Raw genomic sequence first — 26430 nt, 5'->3', positions numbered from 1 at the left:
TGTCTTTCTTAATACCTCTCTTGGACAAAGAACAGCTATTTGGCTTATGTGGCAAGAAGTAAGTTTAAGGACATGTCAGAAATCTTGCAGCGCAGTGGTTGCGCTCTGATCCACTGAGGCTTACATATTCTCAAAATGTATGCTTCTCATGCATATCTTTCATGTTTTTTCTTGCAGAATGCAAACCTACCTGTAAATTGAATGAAAATGGACAGCCAACTGAAATTCATAAACAAGACAACGACAAACACCTCTAACTTGTTTTACAGTTTAAGTCAGTGTAGGAAATCTTCCACTTGTCTGTTGAAGTCCTCTGCAAAACGCAGGTGTAGATTATGCTTCCCTTCTGGCATTAGAAGCAACCTTAAAAGAGAAATAATCAAACACTGAATATACATTTTATTCTGTGAGCATATGTAATTAAAATATTTATTGCCTTTTCCTTGCTCTTGGTTACTGAAGTACAGAACTGAAGTAACTTTAAGTACTGTCCCTATGTATGTGGTTCAGAATGTCAACCACAGCAATAATTGAAGCAACAAGCATAATACTTGCCTGACTTTGGGGAGGATAAACTAAGCTTAAAACAATTTTTTTTGTGTCCTAGACCCAGTTTCTAGGAACCTTTCTGGTGGTCTGCCAAGAAGATGAGATTCTAAAACTTGTATAAGCAGGATGCATCTTTGGAAGGTATGTGACGTACCTGAGCTCTCTGCCTCTTTCAGAGAACAGTGGTTGTGCTAGGCAGTGAACAAATTGAGATCACTACAGAAATATAGATTTCATGTCACCAACCAAACTCATTAGTGTTTGAACTTCATCTAATCTTTCTGTAAAAAGACAATCCAAAACTAACACTGTTTGTTCATTCATCCATTAAAGTAAAAACAGAAGTCAGGACTTCTTCAGCTATAACAAAAGCTTAGAAGTAGTATCTGTGAAGAGGGTTAAATCTTTGTAATACTGATGTGTGACAAGCCTAAAGTGCTACTGGCCATTGCCTTCTATCTGCAAAAACACACACATCAGGTATGTACTTCTAACGCTTCTTTTCTTTATATGGGGTGGCAAATTCTTTAAATTATTTTACCCTACCACATGCTAAGCAGTTTCAACAGCGCTAAAGCCATGTTGACTGTTACTTTGCTCTGTTGCCTTCATGTCATCCAAGTGCCACTACAGCAAGGGGGATCTTTCTTCTTTTGGTGGTGACAAGTGCTGTTTTGTCTTGGGGGAAAGAGCAATACTGTGTGAACATACCCAGCTCTTCTAGCAGTTCTGTCTGAATTTCATTAAGTCTGTTTCTTCAAACACCAACAGCACACAGATGCGCAAACCTACAGCACTGTGCATGCTATTAGCTACTGCTGTTAAGCCACTGTAATGCTACCTAACTCTAGCCATACCATGCAAATATAGAATGATGGCACACTTCTACCATGAGAGAAACAAGCAATGTATCTGCACTACAATCAGCAAAAGCTTTTTCTACCTTGCTAGGTAAAAATCAAGGCAAGAAAAGCTCATAGTAGAAGGAAGTGTTACTGAAGATATGCTAAGCTTAAGGATTTCCTTCTGCTTCACAAGGGAACACATAATCTCCAGTGCGGCAAGGGAAAAGGGGACTATGTACCTAAGTATTAATTTCTGAGAACACCATTAGTCTGATTTCTTTTCTGATAAGTACACATATAAGGGAGCACTTCAGCATGGAGACATGGAAAAAAAAATCATTTTATATTTTATTGGATAGCAACTTCTAACAGTGTTTCCTCTTTGGCTTGTCTCTAAAGAGAAGCTATCAGATCCTTGTCTAGTTTTTGTGATGACTTGCCTTAGTCTGCATCTGGAGCACTTCAGAGCTTAGTGGAACCTAACAGGATGATAGGTGTTCTAAGCAGGGCATGTGGGAGTAACTAACTAGCAGACTTGGGATAAAACACCTGCATGTGATTGCTAGGAAGATCTCTTATTCTCATCTTTCCTGCGGCATAATGCATTTCTATGAACAGCGGGGCTGACTTTGAGATAAATATAGCACTCAATTTTTCACAGAGATGACACCAATGAAACAGTTCCCTACACCCTGCATTCATAAAAATGGGTTTTGTTCTAATTCTTTTCTCCAGTGTTAATTATCACAGTGTGTTATTGAGTAGTAATAGAACTCTTGAATTTGTGTGCAAGTCTATGAAGAAAATTCAGCTGGTGAAATTGCAGCTTTTTATAGGAAGCATTTCTGCACTTTTCAAATGAAGCAGATGGTGCCTTGAGGTTTTTCTTGTTTATAAAATAGTATCTCTGAGTATAGCGGTACATATTTTTTTCTCATTCTGCTTTTCTTAAAAACACTGAAAATTCATGGGACAGTTCAAAAACCAAAATCTTTGAGGTTGTTGTTCACCTCAACAAGGCAGAGCAAACGTCAGTATCCTGTGCTTCTCTCTAATAACTGGGAATCTCTCTTCATTCATAGCATCTAAGTTCACTGTTCTCCTGAATGGGACAGAAATGAGGTCTCTTCCAGTAAAAGGAATGCAGTGACCATAACAGAAACAAAGAAGAAATTTCCTTGTTTTGATAAATATTAGGAAAGAGGAAAAGGATCTTACTTGGTTTTTCTTGGAGGACTTCAGGAAGAAGCTTATTAAAATATTGTATTTTTTTTATATCACAAGAAAGGTCCAGCTACACTGTTTGGATTGTAATTTGCTAGGGAAGTTTAGAATAATAGCTCTGTGGCAGAGACAACTTGTCTAAATGCTTTTTTTTTTTCTTTTTACACTATGGGTTTGAACTGCTTCATTTCTTCAACAATGGTTTATAAATACTCAATCATATAACTTACCGAGAGCCTTTGATGTGCTTATGAATGTATTCTGCGTGAGCTTGTGGAACCAAAGGGTCTTTCTCACCATGAATTATAAATGTGGGACATTTAATATCTGGCAGCAACTGTTGGCAGATATTACCTAGGGAGAAAATAAATGAAGGTCACACTTTGTTTTAAAATAGTATGAAAGACTAACAGCTTCTGTAAAGGACTATGAACTCCACTGGGTTCTAGCTATTGCCTCTCCTTTTGGATAGCATGCAATTTATCTACAGAACTATGTAATCAGGACTATAACTAACATTTCTTTCTCCAAAATGTTACTTCACCAAAATTTGCTTCATTAATGGATACTAGCACAAATGGCTAGAGTGAATGAAGTACTTCTGTCCCACATTTCCCCCAGGCTCCCTTTGACTGTTCAAAGCAAATACATCTATTTCCTGGCTTTGTTCTTTTCAGCCTTAGAGTCTTATGGCCTTCATGTTAATGCTACATTTTGGTACATCAATTGTCAGGTTACAAGCTTTGCTACTTTTACCAACAAGTTACTTAGGTTGTACTCATGCTGGTTCCACCTTCCAGACCCTTCGCTGTCTGCAACGAACAGCCATTTAATACAAATTGTACTAAAACTATTCAAAGGTTACTCTCCCTGCCCATTCATCTTGCAGAACCTCAAGAATAATTTTATGCTCACTAGTCTTTAATCTCACTAGAAGGAATTTTAATGCTTTTCCTTAAACACCCCACAATTTTTTTTCCCCCTTTTTTCCTTATCCCTTAGTAACCCAGTTTTCAAACTCTTTGCCTACCTACCCATGCTCTTGCAAAAGGAGCTTTGGGCAAAACATACTTGATGAGTTTTATGTTTCATTTATCTTTGAGATAACTTTGTCCTATTTGTAGTTGTCTCCTTGCAGCTACCAACAGCTATACAGTTAATGTTCATATACGCATGCTTTCCTTAGCTCTAAAGTTATATGCTGTTTCACAGAGGTTTTTTCCAATTGTTTGGTTATTTATATAGTCTTAGTTTGCATTCCTACTGGTTAAATATTTTCATTTAGAAGATTTCACCCATAGTCCTCAAGCACCTGCACAAATTTTGACTGTTTTTCAGAACAAGTAACAAGTAAATTTAGACTATTTACCTAAGGATGTAACTGGCAGTCAAGCTATTATTTCCTAGTTTCCAGTCCTAAAACTGTATTGCGCTATAACCACTAGATTATATTTATTCCAAAAACACAGAACAGCAAGAAGAATCTTGAATTTTGCAGCTTTATGTAGCTTCTTCAGTTTCATTAAATATTGGCACCTTCTAAAAGTTCACTTCTTATGGCATTTCACACTAAAAGCTGTCCCATTTAGGGCAAATAGTCTATTTCTTAAAAAGCGCTTTGACCAGCAAAGGCTTTGCTGTCCTCCTTTTATCTCTGACAGGTTTTATTAACCCCTTTTCTTGTATTTGCCATATCTGCACCTTTTGTGCACTGCATCTTAACTTTAATTCCAATGAGGCCTGCCTGTAGTCCAAGTTGCCCTCCCCAAGCTATGCCTGGAAAAACCCTGCAATCTGATGGTTGCTCATCTTTTTTAGCAAACTTTAGGCTTTTCCCAATATCTGACCCAATTACAGCATCTAGGTAATTCAGCTCCTTGTTACATGTCTCCAGGTGTCTTTTTCACAGTCACTCCATCTCATAGTGTCTGAGGCATGTGCAGGCAGTGAAAGGATGTCACAGACAGAGTTTTACCAGCCTGGGCTTTGGACTTAAGAATAAAATAGTTTCAAGGAAATGTGGTCTAGAAAGAGTAAAATAAAATCAGACCATAATTTGTTACATCATTCCACTGGGAGAAATTCTAGTACCATGTTGCTGATCCTGTGCAAAACTTTATGGAAAAAATATGAAATGAAGGAATGTTCTCCTTGTAGTACCTGCTGCCTGTTAATGTATATCACCTCCTGTCTTTCATTATGAAAGCTACATGAAAATGTATATAAGAGAATTATAGGCTCCTTGTTTTATGTATTATGTATTTCTGCTTTAGGCAAATTGAAAGCAATTTTCCTCTGAATTAAAACAGAACTGCAGATTATTATTCATGGTATCCTTGGCTGCAAAAGTCTGTGTAGAGTAACTGCAGAAATCTTCAGAGCTAAACATTTAATAATTATATTGTCTAGTTTAACTATTCTTTTTGGATTTTTAAACACCTAAGCTATGTCAATAGTGCGTTTTTAATGTGTTTTGTTAATTCTGAGTTCTCAAAATCCAAACTTCCTTCTTTTTTAACTCATATGCTACTAGGTTTGAAACAGTGCTTCAGCTCCTGTTTGCATAACTGGAATGAACATGTCTTACTTCTGGGATATCTTAACAATGTCACAAAGAGGTAATCCTTTGACACAGAGAGGAGAGGACAAAAAAGCTTGAGCAGAATCCCTCCTGTTCAGTCTGCACAAAAGCAATGATTTAATAATGTAGTTTTGTGGTGGGACAAGAGGAGAGACTCATCAGCTAATGCTTCCCCTAAATGTGTTTTCCTCCTGTACCTTGCTGGTTCTGTGAACCATCTACAAAGTAATTGCTTTATTCATGAGTGTGAGTCAGACCCAGCTTTTAATGCCATATGCAGAGTCCGTTCTTTACTGGCTGCTAGCAGTACTGTAAGATTTTTATCCAGAACTGTCTGCTACTATAATTGCTTCAGTTTAACATTGTAAAAGCCTTACCATCTGATTTTTCAGCAAAGTGACATATTCCATCTACCCAAGCCTCACAGGTTTTTGCAAAGTAGTCATGTCCATACATCTCTTCCAGTGGTTTCTTGACCTTTTCACTCCATTTTGAGACATCTCGGATGCCTACATAAAGTAACATTGAAACATGTTAAGTCCTTTTTAGCAACAAGATGTAACCCAGTACTATCAACACCTAATATGAGTAAGTTTTCAAACCAGACCATGGATGTGTATTTCAAACTTTAAACTGCACTGAGTAGTTTTTATCAAAAGGGTATAATAAAGGTAGTTTTACGATCTCTGCTGGGTCTTTCTGAGTTGCAGAAGACCATCTTGTTATTATGGTCACAAGGAACAACAGAAAAAAAAAGTATAATCAAAGGACTCAGTCCTAAAACTTCTGATGTTTCTTTTTGGAGGGCTTGCAGAAGAGGAGCTCAGGGAGGTACCTTGTGTATAAAAAGGGGACTGTTTTATAACAGTGTGCCAGAGCTGGCAATTCTTTTTTCATAACCTTCAGCCTTTTGCTTTGGCTCATGGATGGAAGTTCTTCCGTGGTTCCTACCAATATTCTGAGGAAGGAAGCTCTTACTAAGGCATTCCAGCAGGCTGACATCATGGTACATTTGCCATAGTCTTACTGAAAAACAAGCGACTCTACTAAGTAGAGTCCTGTGACTCATGGCAGGCTGGCTAAAGCTGTACAAATAATCTGACATTCTAGTTACTTATTTATCAGATTTACTATTTTTCTTCCCCTAAAATTTTCAAAAACCAGATATCCACAAGGGTGACTTTCACTAAGCTATATTTCAGCTGTACAGCTTTGTATTGATAAAGCTCAAAACAATATTGGCATAGCAGAGAACCTGAAAGAGACCTGAAAAGTACTGAATCATCAAACAGCAATATATGCCACTAGCAAAGCTTTTAATTGGTTTCAAATGGGAATTAAGGGAAGAAAGGAGTGAGGTGTTAATTAACAAACAGAACTTGTCCAGCCAAATGAACAACGTAGCAGAGACTGAAAGTGTTTTATAACAGCATCTGATTGGAAATGAGTTTGCTCACCCCAGACTAGGTGTTACTGAACAGCTGTTTCCCTTATAGAATCTACTGTTTTATCCTTGTGGCTGGCCTTAATTGAAAAAGGCGGGGAGGTGAAGCCAATGTTGAAAGGGTATAGATACCCAATAAACACCTTTCTTTCCTACCAAACCCTCTACTGCAGCTGAGATTCACTGATGAACCAGTTGTAGGCGGCTTGCACTGCTCCTCTCTGAGCTCCATCATCCAAAGAGAGATGTTGAAATCACTAGTCCATGAAGAGGCCAAAGGCTGGCATTCCTGTAGGTGCTCTGTTTAAAGTAAGACTTCTTTTTTTTTGTTTCTTTTTTTTTTTTTTTTTTTAAATTTTAGCCTGTTGGCTGATATTAACTGACATGCATTTCATAATTATATAATAAAAACTTCATACATATAAAAACATGTAAAGAAATAAAGCAGCACTGTCACAGACCTAAAAAACATTTTGCTTTCTGAACTAAAAAATATATTACTACTACCACCACCAATGAAAGTGCTTTAGTATAGGTGAGGTAAGTACACATGTGCAGTACATACACTTGTTATTTAGCTGAAGAGAGACAGATTTCATAGCTGGTATAAATCAAACTCCAATCACTTAAATGAAGCTATACTGGGTTACATTTGCTGAGAGCCTGTATGGTTAACTCTTTTAAATCAAGAGGAAATAAGGCCTCTTTATGAGCTCAACAGCAGTTTTTGCTATTTTCCTTTCAGTGACAAATGGCCAGATTCTATTTCATGTGAGCAGAATAAGGAACAGAAACCCCACATTTCTTTACTTTGCAAAGGTTTTGTAACCACAGCAATTAACTTTAAGGAAAGCAAATTAGAAAGGCATCCTGGGACATTTACTTGAATGATTCATTTGCTTCCTGAACACAAATGGTAAGTTATGAGCTTGTTTTCTTACTGCCTATGTATTATAAGGGTCCTAAAGATAAAATTTGTTACATGCTAGCCCAGTGATTTTTCTGTGGACCTTGTCTAAAGGTTGCACAGGATGTGAGAAAGGAAATCAGTAGTAGTATTTGCAATTTATTTTTAGGAACTTGTTACAGCAACAAAAATTTTACTTTCTGAAAACTACTGATAAGCTATTACAACTTATGCTTTTCGTCAGCTGTTGGTAAGGACTTTTTAAAAATTCCATTATATTATCCTCGGAATAATTGTTAGGGAGCTTCTCACTATGATTTTAATCTATCCTTCTACTTAGCAACTTGGTGAATTTTGTGTCCTTTTTCTTTAGGTTTGTTGTATCCCCAACTCTGTCTCCACTTAGCTGTTACATGACTAAGATCCTTAGGTCAAGAAGTTAGGATATGATATTCGGTTTGTACATACCATTATAAATTCTCACATCCTCCTGAGTAACGCTGGCATTTGCTCCCCAGACAACCAACTTGTGGATAAGAGTTGGATATTTTGCAGCTGCAATGAGTGCTGTAATTCCACCATCACTCCACCCCAGCAAAGAGAACTTCTTAAATTTCAGTGCCTTGATTTGTACAAGAAAGTTATATGCAAATCATCAGCTGGTTTTACAAGAAAATATGAAATATTTCTTGAAAACTAACAGTACAGATTTAGACACAACACTACATAGTTGAACTATGGTTAGTTTTCATAATTAGAAAATATAATTTTCCTGCTATATGTAAAAAATACTTAAGAAAAGGTCAAATATTTAGAAAACAAGAAATTGTACCTGCCCTTCCAATTTTCTACAGCTATTTAATAAAATAGGCCGTAGCCTGTTTAGATTATTGCTGCATTTAAAAAAGCCCTCTTGGAATTAAGTAATGTTTATTTACAATGGAGAGTAAAGACCTTTGCAGAGAGCCTGATGATATCAAGAATCTGTGGATTCTCTTGGTATAATGTTGGTAAAGACTATCACAGCGTGGGATGGTGGGTAATCCAAGACCAGGATGAACTTAAGAAAAAAGAGGTGTTTAAGACTTGAAAAATGGAACCCAGTGATCTAATTTACTGATGCTAGCTGATCTAAAAAAAAAAATATAATCCGCTCTGTAACAACAAAAAAATGTTTAAAGTATTTGCTACAGGATTGCATCAAATTTCAGTGCTTAATTCACATTTTCTGAAGCTTCTAAGTGTACATTTTAAACGTTACTTCATGGTCAATTGCAATTCAGAACACTAATAATGAAATTCCTCCTTCTCGAAAAGGAAAGCTCAGGGCAAAAAATATGACAACCAAGACCTTAATTTATTCTGACTTGTACAATGCTTTCCACTAGAATTTGAAACTCTTGTTTCCTCATATACCACAGTCTGTGGTACAGGGTACCAGCAGGGAGAGAGGATTTTGTGTGTATGATGTTCAGTGGGCAAAGGGTGGAGAAGGTAAAGGCACTCAGCAGCAAACGCACCTGAAGGTTGTACAGGGGTGATATTCAACGGATAAGCAGTATTTGCAGCGTTCCGTATAGAAGCCTCCACTTGTGAAATCTTTCGCAAACAAACATAAAGGTTTCAAAAGGGGTTTGGTTTGGTTTGGTTTTTTTTTCCCAGAAATTACAGCCTTTTAGAAGTGATTAAGGAAGATATTATACTTTTGGAGGAAAAAGATCAAGTTAGTTGAATGAGCTGTTTTGGGGCTTGGTGTTTTGTTGCTGGAAGTCCAGGCATCCTTTCTTTGGACAGAAGAAAGCAAAAATGCAGGCAATGAGGGAAACAACTACAGAGAGAGAAAACACAGTTTCTAGTCTGCCTGTAAACTGGATGCTCAAGTGAGGCATAACTTTATCAGTCAGCTTGATGCCTAGCAAACTTCTGTCACTATAAGGCTTTTCTGGTTTTGGCTTCTTCCTTGGTATTAGGCTTACCGTAGTGTTGCTCAGTATTAGATTTCACTCTGCTAAGCTACGATTACTGAACAGAAAAGAAATAAGGTAGGGGAAAGAAAAGGACATGTAAAGTAAGACCTGACAGCAAGAAAAGAGATCCTTGAATTTTAGCAGCTGATCACAAGTTGGCCCTTGCCTGCTGAAAAAGTAGTTATCTGTGACTAACTTTCAGTATCGTGCTACTGAAGGGTTACTGATGTTACTTGGCAAGTTTCAGGAACTGGCAGCAGTGCTTGTAAAGCTTAAGTTTTTGCTGTTGCTGTTGCTGCTGTTCTCCTACTGCCAATAGCAAATAACGGATCTCAAAGTCAGCTGATGGGTGGAATAGCTGATTAAATTTTTTGTTCTTCATGCCAAGTTATTTGCCAGTGCTTCAACTGAGATCTGTTTGCCTCTAGTATTCCTCTTGTTTACTAGCCATTATCTTGATGCATTCCTCGGGTTGTCTCAAGATGCCTTTCCAGCAGAAGGAATTTAATCTATCCTTTGCAGCCTTCCAAAAACCAATGTGATGTAACAGATATGTTGGAAATTATATGTGTGTTTGCTTGCTTTAATCTTGAACTACTTACAGTACAGGCCTCTACCTAACATTGGCAATAACCTGAGAGCTGGTTGCACAGCTCAATTCTGTGGGTGAGTTTGTGCTGGCTTTACCCTGTAAATGAAATAAATGTCTTTTGAAATCACCTCCTCCATCCAGGCCTATGTGAAATGCGATCAAATGATCACATAATGCTGTGACAGAAGTAACTTCGAACAGTGAGTTGCAATACAACAGCACTCTGCACTGTATACTTTAATTGGATCACAGGGAGTATATCACAAGTAAGGGTGGCATTCTATCTACTAAAACTTGAAGAAGCCCAAGCGCATCCTTTTGCTAGGACAGTAGCTCTGAAGAGGAAGAACCTCTTAAATATCAACACTAATTATTTCCATAATGATTGTTTTAATGCTATTTGCCTTTGCTAGCATTAGACATTGAGAAGGAGTGCAGCAAAGCGGACTTATTTGCATTACACTCCTTTTATTTCAAGTAAAATCCCTCACAGAACACATACGATGATACAGAGCAGTGTCATCTGCATCCAGGTGCTAAATATTCTGCAGAATTTCAGCTTTTGTTATTTCACAGAAACCTTGCAGCACTCACAGCTCCAGCAGAGACGCCAGAATCTGAAGAAGCCTAGAATAAAGGTTGTGAAGGCTCACCTATACGGATGGTTTTTTTGGCTGACTGTAGGCCAGATGATGTATGTAAACCATACATCATTACAAAGCCCTCTGCAGGAGTTACGACTTTGTTTAATTCTAGAAATCCTAGTTGGGATGATTCCTTGGGATTTGTGCTATCTTTTATGTTATGGTAAAATAGAAGCAAGTTACCCATGCTTGGAAATATTTTAATAACTTGTTATATGCTTATATCCATAAACATCTTCAACAAAACAGGATGTTACGTCTCATTTGTTTTGACATCTTTAGAAATTGGTAGGCTGCTGTCCTGCTTGACTGGAAGCTATATGGTTATATACTCTTTGGGGACAGGTCTGTTTTTTATTTTGCATTTATTAGTATTTGAACAGAGACAGGAAAGGTGGTTACAAACATTTAGACTTAAAGTTTGTCACCTATCTGTGGCAGCATCTTTATTTTCTTTGTTAGCATAGCAGAAGAAATTGGTGATTTATAGTGCAGAGAGATTGCTTTTATGGTTAGAGGGCAAAACCATGTCTTAATTCTGATTCTGCTGTCAGACTTATTTTGTTTCTCTACACAGAATACTCCATGAAGGCTGCATTTCCAGTTTCTGATGGATTTCTGCAAGGTTACTGTTTATTACAGAAATACAGTTGGATTGACTGAATCTTGTCTCATATTTTTGGAATTTTAATGTTCTGCCAACTTTCTTAACATGGCCAAAGAGACTGTATAGCTTAATATAACGAAGCCAAAATATTAGTTAAAACTAAACCAGAAAATAGCGTTAGCACTTATAGGACAGAGTAGGAGAGGAACACAGAAACACAGATTTGAAATAAAAAAATCTGCAAGATGGTTTAAGTAATAACAGCTTTAGGTCACATTCTTTATAGTCACAATAGCTGTTTTAGTTATTAAGATCTGGTATGATCACAGGAACCCTTCGATTTCCCACAAAAATTATTTCAGTATTATGCTGCAAAATGCAAAGCTTCAAGTTAATTTTTAGAATCAAGTGTTTCTTGAAATGGGCTGCTCAAGGCAAAATGCCAAGATTCTATTAGCCAGAAAATTTTCTAAGAGCCTTTCACTACTCTAATCCCTTCAGTTAAACCACTTAGTGTAGACTTCGTGTTTTATATACACTTTACCTAAACTTACATGGTTCTTGGCTGCAAATCTCTTAGGGCAGGGTCTTAGGATTAATTATAAAGCATATGTTTTTATTCCAACTGCTGAACCTCTATGTATATTGCAGAAGAGATGGAAGAAGAAAATATTTTCCAGAATAGTGCATCTGCTCAGTTTTAAGCCTTCATTTGTATGCTCTTTTGCATAACTTGCTGTTTGCTGGAAACAACCTGCTTAACAGTACTCTTCTTCCTTCTCAAAATTTAAGGAAAACAGCTTTTAAATATATATATAAAATAATAAATATCTCAGAATAGATTTACCTGCATAAGATCCACAGCATCTTTTGCATCCCTCTCAAAGAAATCTGGAGGAAAGTCTCGAGATGGAGGAATGGACTGTCCATATCCCCGAGGATCCCAAGCAACAATTGTGAAAAGTTGCTTATTCATAGACTTAAGCTGTGGTCCAAAATCAGTTTGACCACTCCCTGAAACATTATCATTTTTCAATTATAGTAACCACCATAATACATACACAGTATACATACTCTAAATGGAAACCCGCAGAAACTTTTATCTTAATTCTAAAAGAAAGATTATCCATCAGCTGAAGTACACTTCATCTCTAATCATAACTAACCGTTGTTAATAACTATTGCAACTCTCAGACAGTAAGTAGCACAATAAAAATCTTTAGAACTATCTGCAACACACTCAGAGCAAGCCATTTCTGGTAGGTATGTAAGCTTATAAAAAACTGTGCTCTACAAAAACGCTTTAATACAGAATCTTAAACTGAGGTACCTGGGTAGGGAATTATCTTTAACAGATTTAAAGCACTAGCATGGTCATTGCTGTTTATCTGGACAGCACAGGTGAAACTGAAAGCGGAGGCATATACTGACTCTAGCTACAAATTTGTAGGTGAAAATCACTGTGCGAGACAGTGGTTCTTATTCCATAAAACACTTCTAAGAGGATATTGGTGCTTAAAGCTGAGCTGTAAATACTTCATTGCCTGAGGAGACAATGGTGACACAAAAGCATAAAACTGTAACTTTTGATTTTTCTAATATATATTTTATCAAAATAAGCCAAATACAGCCATTTATCTGATGCAGAACGGTTTCCTTTATTGATGGCTCAGACCTTCAAAGGATTAAAAAATGAAGTATTCCAGCCTATTGCACTAAACTATCTATGAACACCTAGCATGAAGGTAAGACTGCAATTTATTTCTTATTAGCATTATGGTCATGTGGTAACAGTATCACATGCTACTTGATTAAAACCTGTTCAGATCTAATATATTCAAATGATGTAACCCAAATATAAAATTGGTTATCCATCATTATATTAAAAAGGCCATTTAAGGGCATTTAAGATTTTTTCTGAAATATGTCCTCAGATACCTCCTCCTATACCATCAACTGGTCTAAATGATAAAAGAGGCTGTATATAGTATGCTGTGACAAGCTGACTACAGCCTGACATGATCTCTTCTCTCTTGCAACACCAATTAATAGCTAGTCAGAAATAAACTATGAGGTTGTTTGAAAAATACCAATGCAACCTGATTAATATTAATCACATACTGTTAAATAGGCTTTGTATCAACCTCTGCACTATCATGCACGTGCTTATTATACTATATTTTTTGTAACTTAAAAAATACACAAGGCTGTAAGCATATCTGAATGCTGTGTTTTCTTAGTATTTTTTTAGTTAGAGAAACATCACTTTTAATATAGTTTACAAATAGTATAGAGACTAATTAATTCTGTTGACCTAAAAGCACTTATCTTGTTGCCACAGTCTGTTAATACAGTAAGTAGTATAAAATAGTATTGAAAACCTAGTATCAGTACAAAGGGAAGAAGTATGTGACAGTTAGAATGTAAAGCTCACCCCCACATGTTGCCCCAAAATATTAAACCGTAAGTTTAATAACAGTAAAGATACTAAGCCTAACTTACTGTTTGTAATAATGCTAACTGGACAACAGCAATGTACACCTAATAATAATAATGATAATATTACTCACAACTGAAGAAATACATTATTTCTATTTAAAGAGTTAGCATTGGCAACAGGATTGCTAGTTTCCAAAGCTGTTTAAAATGAAGAGGTTAAAACATATGACTACTAAAGCGCCCCTAGCATTAACTTTTTTCCACCCTCCCCTTGAGAATTCTTTGAAAGAAAGAACCACTTCATGAAGACTTGAAAATGTTGCTGCCAAGAAGAACAAATGTTTCCTGCTCTTCAGTTCCTGACATTCTAGCATCTTGATCCAGCAATTCAGTTAAGCATGAGCCCAGCTCTGAGCACAGTAACGGTCCTACTGACAGCCTGCCATGAACTGCTGGTAAGTCTAATTGTCTCTTTAGAACTGCAAGAACCCAGGAAAAAAAGCCTGTGTTAATTTTAAAAGGTTGTTATCAAAAGCAGTGGTCTCAATGGACAGATACCACTTAGCTAGCAGAACCTGTTGTCCGTGTCAGAAAGCCATTGAGAATCTTAATGATATTGCCCTGAATAGCCAAAACATGAAAATACATTTTTAAGCAAAAAGCAAGTCTCAACTGTGCCTTTTTCACTATGATAATAAACTGCAAGTGCTGCATTATGTCTATTAATTCAATTGGAATGCACCTAGTTTCTAAAAAGGAATGCATAATTCAGTCTGTGTAACAAATATAGCTGACCTGATTTCCCCCCCGCCCTGTTATTCTGCACCTTGTGTAGCTATTTGCCACCTGTGCTGGACACCTCCTTTGCACAGTTAAATCCAAAAGTGCGAATGACTGTTACACAAGTCAAGACATTGTATAAAAGGTGCCTGGTGAGATAAATGAAATCTTTAAAAACTGCTAATTCATTGCAATAGCTCTGCCTTTTCCTATCTGTTGTATGTGTAGCAATTTTTTAAATGGCAATGCTCCATAATCAGGTGTTGAACATGTTACAAAATAGTTTTGTGCATTCTAGCTTGAGATCGGATGGTGAAAGAGGTGGTTGCTCTACAAAGATAAGACACAATCTCCACACCTAGCATTCCAGGAAGTAGAAGAACTGCATGGCTTCCTTCTCCTGTCTGTTGATAATGCAGGTGGACTCCATTCACTTGGATTTTGGCAGATGTTACTGAAGTACTACAGATGGGGGAAGGGAAGAAAAAAAGGGAAACTTTAAGACAGTTAATTCTCATTACTACATGGTCATTCAAGGAATATAGAATCATTACTTCTTCTAGATATTAATAACAATACAGTGAGATTTAAATGGGTCACTTGCCTTTCACAGGTGCACAAAAGACTGAATAAAAAACTTGTCAGGAGCAGAGAAGTATTCAGTTCTGACCACCATGTAGCATTTGTACATATGACAGCTTTGTATGTATAACAGCTTTAGGTTTCACAAATGTAGTTAAATTACTTAAGGGGGAGGAAAAAAAAAGTCTTGACTATGCAACAAGGGGAATATAAAAGCAGCTTTACATGGCTACAGAAACATGTTGAAACAAATACATTAGAGAGGAGAAACCTCATTCTGTCACAGCATAACTTTTGAAATGACTGGTGTTCACCTTGTTATTACTAAACTGAGCCTCTCCACCTGCCAAAGAAATCACAATCTATTGTTATGGTTCCTCATGAACCAGAGGGTCTACAGTGAAAACCACCTTGCACTGAGATGAGGGTGGAGAAGAATGTGATAATAATATATGTCAGTGTAATCTCAGCAAGAGATAATGCTTTACTGGAAAATACCACATGATCAAAAAACCCAACCCACTAAAGAAGTCTCATAGAAAGTGACTGCACAGGCCACCTCTCAACCCCAACCCTTAAACCTCTACATTAACTTTCAGTACAAAGCAAGACTATGTGTAAATGCAAACAGGTAATCTGAGATACCATGTCTAGATAGAAACACCTAGCGAGAAAGCAGAACTAGCGTAGATTGAAGGTAACTTCTTAACAGTATAAACCATTACATCTGTTCTCCCAAGCAAATCTGTGACTTAATGGTTGCAAGACATCTTTTCAACAACCTATCTCATTTTACTTAAAGCTAATAATACGACAAAAAATTTGCCATTTGGTTGCCTAATGGCCTCATTCCCTGCACTTCTTAGTTTACCTAGATCAAATATTCTTGCCCTATGAATTCAATGTGAATTTCACACACATACAGAAATACTGTTCTCCAGTCTTATATGCAACAATAATCTCTATTCCATGATATGCACTGTGCAACTTATTAAAAATTCAATTTTAACATATAAATTCTGAACTACTTACAGCATGTAAGCATAGTCCCACCCATATAGAGTCTAAGATGGAGGATTAAAGGTAAAAAATCCCACAAACTTAAACCCTTCTCCTAAGGAAAATGAAAATGAATAATAGCTTGCAAACTCAGGTTCTCAACACATAAGTGACAGTTAAACCACAGAACCTGTTCAACACAAAGCCATTTGGATTTTACATAAAATCTTAGTCTACATAACCAATCATGTCATATGCCTAAATACGGCATATGTGCCCGTGACTGTGCAGAGTAGGATCAGCTCTTTCTACCTGTGTGGATCCAGTCTGAGAACTGGAGTGCAAATGCAGATCTCTGGCAAGAATAGAATTCAAAGAAACTCATTGTGTCACTATAACTTCATCGAGTTTTGCTGAATTGTTATGCAAATGTGATTCAAGTGATTAATTTGACTGTAATGTTAAACCTCCTTTAAGTCTACAGATTACACCTGATGTGGCTATATACTTCGCAGCTTGAATTTTGAATGTAGCATTCAGATGGCCTTCTTATCTCCTTTTTTGAATATCTGACTTTTGCTTTTTTCTATTTCTAAAAGAAAATTATTTCTATTTTTTTCTTGATATACCATCTTTAGGTTTGTCATTCATTTCAACAGGTTATTTTATGATAGTTCTCACCACAGCAAATGAGCACCTTGCTCTTATTAAATTTCATAGAAATTTGTGAGGTTTTTTTGCTTCTGATTAATAAATTGCCAAAAACATTTCCAGTTCCTAACAAAACAGAAATAATCACCATCTTGTTACTTGTCTTTAAAAAAGGTTACCAACATGTACTTTTAATAGACAAGGGCTGTATATTCTGCTTTCCTGATTCAGATGCTAGATTTTTTTACACAGTTCCACATTTTTTAGGATTAATTATTAACATTAGGGGCTTGAGAATTTTGCTAAGTTTGTGATGCTTTTCTATTCTTGGATTGTGCCTCAGTGTAAAGTCCAATGGAATCCGGGAGTTTCACAAAGAAAGTATTTTCAATACTTTCTGGACTATGAACAAAGGAGTTGGTTTTTTTAATGTGCTGAGAAACTGTACTGGAACTGCCTACACATAAGGCAGATTTGGTCTTCCTCACACCAAATTTCTGTGAGTCTGAAATCACTTCAGCATGCTTGTCAGCGTGATGACTTCACTTCTGTCAAGTTTTCATAAAGACTGCATTTTCCATTGGTTGGCATAATAAGAAACGATGTTAAAACAAAACAAAAACCCCCACTAGTTTGTAACTGAGTTAGTGATGTTAAATTTTATAGCTCTTTGAGAAGCACTGGATACATACTGCCTATGTTTACCAAGACAGTACAGATGCAGAGTAGGCAGGTCTTGTACCGTGCCTTGCTGGAGGGCACGCTTCACCTCATACTCCGTGGGAGTGCAGCTTAACCTGGGAACTACCTTTCTGTTCCAGCTGTGCTACAATACAACCTAGTCTTTATCTGTGCGGGGGGGGGGGGGGGGGGGGGGAAGGTATTGTGTCTGTTTTCCTTAGTAGGATTTGCAGAATAAGCAGTATTATGTACATTACATATATGTATTCTCTTTGCAACCCAGGCCACCTCCAGGAAACACCTTATCCGCAGGTGGCAGAGAAGCAGGGCGGTCAAGCAGCACGTCCTGCCTTGCAGGGGGGAAAACGGACTGGCAGAGGCGAGGGTGACAGACACTGACAGAAGGGAAAACGGATTGACAGAAGGGAAAACGGAGTGGCAGAGGTGAGGGTGACAGACACTGCAAGAGGCTGCGGGGCCTTGCTCGTACAACTCCTTGCCGCGCAGGCGAAGCAGCTGAGGAAAAGGCTCTTCCCTCCCAAACGAGACGAACCTCCCCGCCTAACCCCAGAAGCGGGTACTACCGGCGTCCCCACCTCGTCACCCTCCCAAATCTAGCGTACACCCCTCTGCTAAAACACCTTGTTCGTTCCGCTCCCCGCCCCAACCCTCCGACACCCACCCGGGCCTGTCAAATGTCACCTTCCGCAAGCCCCGGGCGCAGGGAGCAGGGGAAGGGGGGCAAGGAAGCGGCTGTGGTTTTTTACCCGTAGGAAGCGGCCGGTCCCCGGAGGGTGAACGGCGCGGCCCGGGCGGGTGGCTGCAGCAGCAGCGCCCGGAGAGCCCGGCCCGCGATCCGCCGAGCCATTTTGCCCACCGAGGTCGCCCCGCCGGGGAGGGGAAGGAGAGAGGAGGGGAGGCGGGGCGGCCGCCCCGCCTCCCCTCCTCTCTCCTTCCCCTCCCCGGCGGGGCGACCTGCCGCCCTGCCCTGTCAGCTCCGGGCTGCGCTGGGCGCTACGGTCGCCCCGCTGAGGAGGGCGGGTGCCCTGGGACCGAAGGCAGCCAGCGGGGCACTGGGCGGTTTTGGCACCTTCGGGGCGCTGGAGCCCGTTCCCTGTGAGGTAAGGAGGGAGGGCGACCGGCGGGGACAGCCCATTCGCTGCCCGCGCTCTGATGATTGGCGGCCGCCGGTGTCACTCAGGGCTGGGGCGGTGCGCCGGCGGCCGTTGCTGAGGGGGAGGGTTTGGCGCCTCGACTCTGGCTCCCCCCCCCCCCCCCCGAGGAGGGGGTGAACGGTCACCCCGAGGCGGGAGCGGCGCGTGAGGGAGGGTGGCTCGCGCCCCGTGTGAGGGAGCTGCGGGGCGGGTGTCGTCCGTCTGTCCTCCCCACACGCAGTGTGATCCCTGATCCCACCCGCGACCCCCAGAAGGGGTAGGCGCTGCCCCCGCTTGAGGGTGGGGGCTCTCCTCAAGGCCCTGCCCTTTCCTGCCGCCTCAGGAGAGGAATGCAGAGCCCAGCCCTGCGGCAGGGGGTCAGCTGCACCGGCAGCTGGGTCTGGGAGTAAGGCACCGTGAGCACCTCCATCCTCTGTGGGAGGCAGAGGCCCACCTCGACGCAGCTCTGCCTGAGGTGTCGGCAGGGGGTGAAGATCCTGCCCTGGGAGATATACGGGACCAAGCCGTGAGCTGCACCTTCAGCTCTGCCCGTGATGTGAGAATCTCCATGGCCTGTGAGAAAACAGAAGACTTGGTGGTCACCTGTGACTCCAGGTCTGCTTAGAGAAAAGCTCCCTGCGCAGCTGGAGCAGTTGGGACCGTGAGGGAATGCAGCTCCCCCAAGGTGATGTCTTCGGCATGCTGACCCCAGGCCTTTGACAGGAATCATTAACTTTGCCTCATCAACGTTGTTTGTAGTGACTTCTTGTGGTGAAAGCATGCATCCCCTGGCCAAGGGCTTTGGCCTGGCAAGTGCCCACACTACTCGGGGTCAGCCACTTCTGAAGGGGCCTGGCTACCTTTGTTCATCCCAGCACTTGGTTGCACTTTCCTCTGAACCTCCTCACAGGTTGCTCATAAAGCACCAAGGAGACTGACTGCTTGCCTGGGTGTCTGCTTTCCAGGTGTGGAGGAGAATGACCAGCCTGAGTCACAGCCAGCCAGGGCAATGGTGGAGAAGGCTGTGAAGGTAGTGAGGAAAAATAGAAGAAAGCTGTAGAGCTGGTACCAGGCTTGAAACAGACCTAGGAAACAAGGTCTCCTGCCTGGATGAGAGGGATTTCCTCAAGACAGGTCAGTGTTATGTATTAACTCCAGCCCAGCGGGAGCTCAGTGACTGCCCCAAGAGTGAATAGTTGTCAGCCTTCCCACTTCATTGCCATTTGTTTGTATGGGACTTACAAGTCTTAGAGGTGAATGACAGTCATAACAAATCCCAGTGCATAAAGAGATTAACTCAACTGTGAGCATACTGGTTCAGTTTATTGCCTGAGCAGATCAAACCATTTAAGATTAAGGTCTTTAGCATGGCTAATTACAAGCAATCCATCATCAGGACAAGCTGCCTTCACTCTTGCCCAGTGACATCTATAAGCCCCTACAGTTTCCTTGCCTCTTAGACCACTTTCAGAGGCTCATCTTTGTTGTGAGTGTCACTGCCTACATTTCTTTCTTGTAGAAAATGACTGGAGCTGACAGCTGACTATGCTATGTTCGGGAAAAAGAGGTAGCTTGGTCTTCTGCTACACAAACTGATTTTTTTCTGGATTCTGCAATTCCCACAGATCAAAAGGGGCATGTATCTCATGTATCACTATGAGCTTCAGATGGAAAAGTCTCAAACTTGTATTTGATTTCACTGATGGTAAAATGACTTTCAGTCTAATCTTCCTACATATCCTCTGCATACTATGGTTGAAGGAGATGTAACAACTTCCCAGAACCTGTGCTGAAGAACTGAGGGATAAGGTAGAAAGGGCTCATCACACAATGTAGGGGGAGAGAAGAGGTAGAAAAGTAAAACCAGAAGCCCTCACCAGATGAGAGAAAAGGGAGATGAGAAGGTGTACGTACCACTTGAGAAAAGGCTAGGGTAGTTCCAGATGGGTTAACCCCACTATCAGTGTGACAGAAGTTAAGTGATCCCTTTGCAGAAGAGTCTGTCTGAGTCGAGGTGCTGCATCATCGCCAGGTGTTCAGTCACAGCTCTGCAGCATACAAGGCCTGTAAAGCGACCGTTCCTCTTCCATGCAATCCCTCTCATAGGCAGTGTCCTGCCTTCTTTGGCCTGAGGAGAGAAAACTAACCTGGCGGTTGGGGCAGAAATGGCACTGGCAAAAGACCCTTTTCTGTGTGTGTGTGGAAAATGAGTGGTGCCATGAGGGGTGACAGGAGAGACCCGCTCTCAAGGAGACAGTTGCTGTCTGGGCCCACAGGGCGATGGCCCCAGATGCAGCCATGGAAGCAGGACTCTGCCAGGGCTGGATGCAGTTGGTGGATAATCTGGGGACGAAAAGAATGTAAACTCACAGGTTCAACCTGTGTTCACCCTACTCAGTTCACCAGAACATCCAGTCTTGTTAGTAAAGCAGATTTGGACTTAATGATAGGCAACTGGGACAATTAAGTATTTCAGTTCAACTATTTCCTCAAAAATGTTCTCCTCATAAATTACTGGCTGAAAGGAGAGAAAATGCTTTGGGCAAGCTAGACACAGACTTAATCTTACACAGTCTGTGAAAGAGTTGAGAACAACTGGGGCACTAGTTCTCCTGTCTGCTCCCATAAAATGTTTTTATTTGTCTGGTTACTGCTGGTCATTCAGGTTTTGGGAACTAATGGGCCATTGTATGGGAGAGAAAAGAAAAAGAAAAGAAAAAAATTGTTTAAAAGAGGTAATACTGCTCTGCTGGTGATGTGTCCCTGAACACAGATTTCCCTTTCCCTCTTAACTGCCCTGTCATTTTTTTGGCCCCCTTGGTGTTGCTCCATCTCTCCAGTATGGTCATCTCTACAGACAGAAACTTGTGTTTAATGGCAGCTTCTGGCTGCTGCTGAAGGCAGGATTTCTCTCTGATATCCACCCAAGGCTCTGAAGGGTATCAATTCTGTGCAACGGGACTTTGTCACCCGCGCTGAACCCTCACAGTCCCTGCAGCCAGATTTTTGTACTTCCTCAGGTTGTAGAAAATCTGGAAAAGACCTAGTCAGTTATCAACATAGCGTGTCCCTTGAGACATGCTGGAATATCAGGCAGAAAGACTATTTCCAGGTCTCCAGAGGCATTAATTTCACCTACAGATGGGAGTTTCATATGGGGAACAGTGATCCCATACAAGACATCAGAATCATTACCATTAGTAGGGCTTTAACTCTGGAGTTTTCAAGGAGGAAATCATTTGTCAGGGCCATTGGGGCACTAATAGGCTTTAATAGCCATGATCAGCCTCAGCTGGGGTCTCCCCCACACCCTCTGCTCATGGGCCCAGGAGCCTCATTTCAGCTCAGCACAGGGCTATTGGTCCCTGACTAGCTCCAGCTGCATTATAGTCATGTCTGTGTCTGGTTGGGGTCCCTAGTGATCCAGGTACTGTTGTAGACTTTGCTTCTTCCTGTAGACTTGCTTCTTGAGTCTGTGTATGCGTTGACTGGTCATTTTTGTCTCTTTTATTTTAGCTACTTCCATGAAGTGAAATATACTGCTATTTTTATGCCTGTTTTGATACTTGGACTCTTGTGCCTCTTGGATGGTGATTGTTAGAGCAGACAATATTTTCACCTTAGGACAAAACCTTGTCACTCCAGTTCCACAAAGAGGTAAGTTTTGGGTAGTGGTGAATTGCTAAATCCAGAACAAAGATGTGAAAAATTTGAAGTTTCTTCCAAACAGTTCTGAGTGGATGTGGAACGACTTTTGAATCTGTGAAGCGTGGAGAGTAGCAGTATGCGTTTTTGTAGCAGGAGGCCTATTTAGCTAGAGTATTAGCTGGGTTGAGAACAACATGACTTTCATTGTAAAGAAAAGGATGCTTTGTCATAAGCACAACAGCGAGTAGAAAAAGATCCCAGATACTTTGGCTCAAAGAACACTTCAAACTGATGAAGAAACGAAGGCACAGACATGCATTTAAGAATTGTTTTCTTTATGTTCACCTGTATTTTTCTTATTGTTCTGGTTTTAGCTGGGATAGATTTAACTTTCTTTCTAGTAGCTGGTGTAGAGTTATGTTTTGGATTTAGTATGAGAAGAATGTTGATGATAACAGTGATGTGTTCAGTTGTTGCTAAGCAGTGTTTAGACCAAGTCAAGGATTTTTCAGCTTCTTGTGCCCCGCCAATGAGAAGGCTGGAGGGGCACAAGAAATTGAAGGGGACACAGCCACGACAGCTGACCCAAAGGAATGTTCCATACTATGTGAGGACATGCCCAGTATATAAACTGGGGGGATTTGGCCTGAGGGGGATCGCTGCTTGGGAACTAACTGGGCATCAGTCAGTGAGTGGTGAGCAATTGCATTGTGCATCACTTCTTTCGTATATTCCAGTTCTTTTATTAATATTACTGGCATTTTATTGTTGTTATTACCATTATTAGTTTCTTCCTTTCTGTCCTATTAAACTGTTCTTATCTCAATCCACGAGTTTTACCTTTTTTTTTTTTTTTTTTTTTTTTTTCTTGATTCTTTCCCCTATCCCACTGGGTGGGGGGAGAGTGAGTGACCAGCTGTGTGGTGCTCAGTTGCTGGCTGGGGTTAAACCATGACACTTATGCTAGCAAAGGATAGTTGTCTGTCAGCCTAAGTAGTGTCTGTATACCTTTCATATGTTCATGAACTGCATTATAAATCTGAAGTGGCCAAGTGCAGGCATGTCAATGTGAGGTGGTCTCACCATTTCAAAGTTGAATATGATCACCATCCTGTAAATCTAAGCAGTCTTGGTATAATTTTTGTTCAGATTCAGAATGTTCTAGATTCAGAGACCTGAAATGGCTCCAAATACTCTGGTACAAAAGCAGAAACAGCTTCTCCCTTGGAGAGGGCCAGGGTAACATTCAGAAGATGGTTCTTGATATGTTTATGGGAGGGGTTGTATGAATCTCTTTTGGTGAACTCCATGATCCCGACCCTTCTGGTGCTGCATTTAGTTCTCTTGACTCGAGATGTGCACAGGGCACACAGGAATTCCAACCCATCTTTCAAAATCCAAGGAGTATTACTGGTTTGTTAAGGTGATTAGTGTGGATTTTTGTCTCAAACAGCTCTCATCAAGTGTCTCTCTGAGCTCTATAAGCTCTAATGCTTATTATCTGATCACATCTTAGTTCTGGCAGAAGTTAGTGTCTGTAGCAAAGAGATGAGAAAACTGTGCGAAAGAGAAAGGAAGTGACCTACTTAGAGTTGTAGAGGAGGAGTGTGAGTGGAGTGTGAAACCCAGTGTAAGTCAGGAGCCTGGTCTCCTTCGTTTGGCTCGTAGGCAATGCTTCCTCCAGCACAAAGATAGCTTCTAGACTCTGCAACCTAGACCCTGTTCTGATCCTAACTTCCCCATTCCCTTCTCCCCAGGGGCTGTATTAAGGATAGAGTGTGAGAGCTGCACTTTCCCTAGCTGCCATTTTGTGGTGAGGAGCAAATGAGCATCGGTTGGCTGACTCCTGATGCTCATTGATATGCTAGGAGGGAAACCTGGCATGCTGCAAGGAGCACTTTCTGTAGTCTGTAGAGAACTGGGATGAGGAAGGGGTGAACAAAGTGCCTAGAGGGCACTAGGATCCAGGGAAGAGAGCCCTCCCAAGTGCTAGTTAGCTCTGACACTGCCCTGCTCGTACTGGATGATCCTTTCTACTTTGTTTCCTCTGTAGCTCTTTTTCACTATGTACAAGGCTGGGTGTGTTTCAGAGACTGGAGGTTCTTACTCTCTTTTCCATGTACCTCCAAGGCTGAAAGAAGGCTTTCATTTGTTGTAGTACAATGATGAAAAATCTATCAGAGAAAAGTGACATAGTTCATTTAAAGCTGCTTGATCAGTCAGAGGCTAAATTCTTGAGTATTGCCTCTCCTTGGAAACTGGCCTCTGAGGATGAGGAGCTGTATGTTGCCAGCTCAGTTCAAAGTTCACATATCAAATACTTGCAACGGTGTCCTCTCTGAGTTTTTCATTCGGTATTATTAATTGGTATTATTTAGCAACTATTTTGGAAGCAGTAAACTCCTCAAAATTCTTATCTGCTTGTACACTGTTAACAGGGACATAGTAACAAAATTAACCAAATAAATTGCTCTGAATTATATGGACTCTAATCCTCTCAGCATTTAAGAATTTCTGCACAGATTGGCTGCTGTGTAGTGATCATAGCTACAGGGTGGAGACTGTACTTGAATGGTATTTGATCATTTGCTGTTAGTGTTCTAGCTTTTACCTCCACACAAAAAAGCTGCTAGACTTGTTGCCTAGAGTAAGGAAGAAACCAAAAGCAAGTGATTCCAAGGAACACGAGAATTCTAGGTAGGGAACTCTTTAATATCTTAAACTAGTGCTTTCTGTGTGCAGAACTCAACCAGCAACAAAACAACGATCTAAAGTCTCAAAGCTCTTACTCTCTTAAAATGGCAAAACATAATGTCCTTGTGCATAAGTGGATGAGTTCATCTGCTGTATAAGATCTTCAAGGAGAGACCATGAGAAGGAGGTCTGCTACTGCAACCCACAGCTTTTTTGTCCCTGGCTTGCACCTCACCCATTTGATGAAAAATCTCTGTAAGATTGCTGCATTACTGTTACCTCTGTTCTTGAGGCTAATAGCTTGCTAGTTTAATGTGAAGTTACTGTTCTGTCCTTTCTCTTCTTTCTTTTGCCATGAAGGGTATCTGATCTGTGCCGTACTACATCTCTTTCTTCCTTGTCACCAATATTTTCCTGCATTTTTGATCTGTCATGATAGCTTGCTTTTCAAAAATGAACTCCATCCTTGATTTCTTCCTCTTTTTTTTTTTTTTTTTTTTTTTTTTTGGGGGTGTGTGTAGGGTGGGATGGGGGTGGTAGATGAAATGAACAACTCGGTAAGTTGATATTAGCTGATCTCTCTCTGCCGTACTTACCACTTCTGTAAATTTTTAGGCCAGGGGAGAGCACTCGGTCTTTTTCTTTGGACCTCTTGTACACCATTCTTTTATGTTTTACCTAGTTAACCTTATATTGAGACCTATAACTTTGTGTTTTACTATATCCATCTTAAGAAACAAGACCAGTCTTAATTAAAAGATATCAAGAGGATCCACAGACTCCCTAGGTAGTTTATTCCAGTAGTTAATCAGCCTTATTATTAAATATGTATTCTAATTTTGGCATGCCTGGCTGCAGTGTTGAGGCATCGGATCCTATTATGTGGTTTTCCACAATATTCTAAAGAGCTTGTAGTACTTTGTATTTTCTGCCCAGGAAGCTGAATCTTCTTCTCTGTGATTGAGTCCTCCAAGTGTTATACTGAAAAAAGATTGTCTCTAGCTTTCAGTTTTGTGGTTGTTTTCTATATCATCTGAAACATCACTTGAACTGTGAGCACTAGTCTAGAACTGGACTTGACAGCATCAAAGCTAAAGTGACCTTCATCTCCCACATCCCACTCTAAAGATCTAGGACTACCCTATGCTTAAGTCTTGTTCTGAGATGCTTCATGTTTGTGTTCTACATCTTTGTTATTGTTTCAGAACAGAAGGTGCAGGCTCTTTATTAAGGAGATGAAGCATTTAATGTATGCCCTTTAAATGATCACCATTCATTCTGTGTACCAAATAAGACAAGAATCTTATAATGGAAAAATAGCATGTTGTGTAAATGAAGACTATGTGTATGTGAGACGTAGAAAAGCAACTGGGGGCTAGGGAATTGATGTAGCAATACAGTGCAACCAATGTTGCTAGAACATAAATGGACGTTGTTGATCT

The 26430-nt window shown here is 40.3% G+C and overlaps 1 protein-coding gene and 1 long non-coding RNA gene across 2 annotated transcripts; one reads left to right on the top strand and one right to left on the bottom strand.

The window, feature by feature from the left end:
• Positions 1-254: 254 nt before the first annotated feature.
• Positions 255-18400, bottom strand: BPHL (biphenyl hydrolase like). The gene is made up of 7 exons (XM_049823960.1): positions 18260-18400; positions 14938-15041; positions 12208-12374; positions 8019-8172; positions 5577-5708; positions 2849-2972; positions 255-363 (listed from the first exon to the last, which is right to left on the bottom strand). Exons 1-7 carry the CDS (start codon positions 18358-18360, stop codon positions 276-278), a joined length of 870 nt encoding a protein of 289 aa, XP_049679917.1. The 5' UTR covers positions 18361-18400; the 3' UTR covers positions 255-275.
• On the top strand, positions 12381-22500 carry LOC126048678 (uncharacterized). The gene is made up of 3 exons (XR_007508945.1): positions 12381-14254; positions 17776-17936; positions 22163-22500. It is a non-coding gene; the product is annotated as an uncharacterized LOC126048678 (long non-coding RNA).
• The last annotated feature ends 3930 nt before the right edge of the window (positions 22501-26430 follow it).

This window comes from Accipiter gentilis, chromosome 20, assembly GCF_929443795.1.
Source record: "Accipiter gentilis chromosome 20, bAccGen1.1, whole genome shotgun sequence".
NCBI lineage: Eukaryota > Metazoa > Chordata > Aves > Accipitriformes > Accipitridae > Astur > Astur gentilis.
This window is presented reverse-complemented; position numbering and strand designations above follow the sequence as displayed.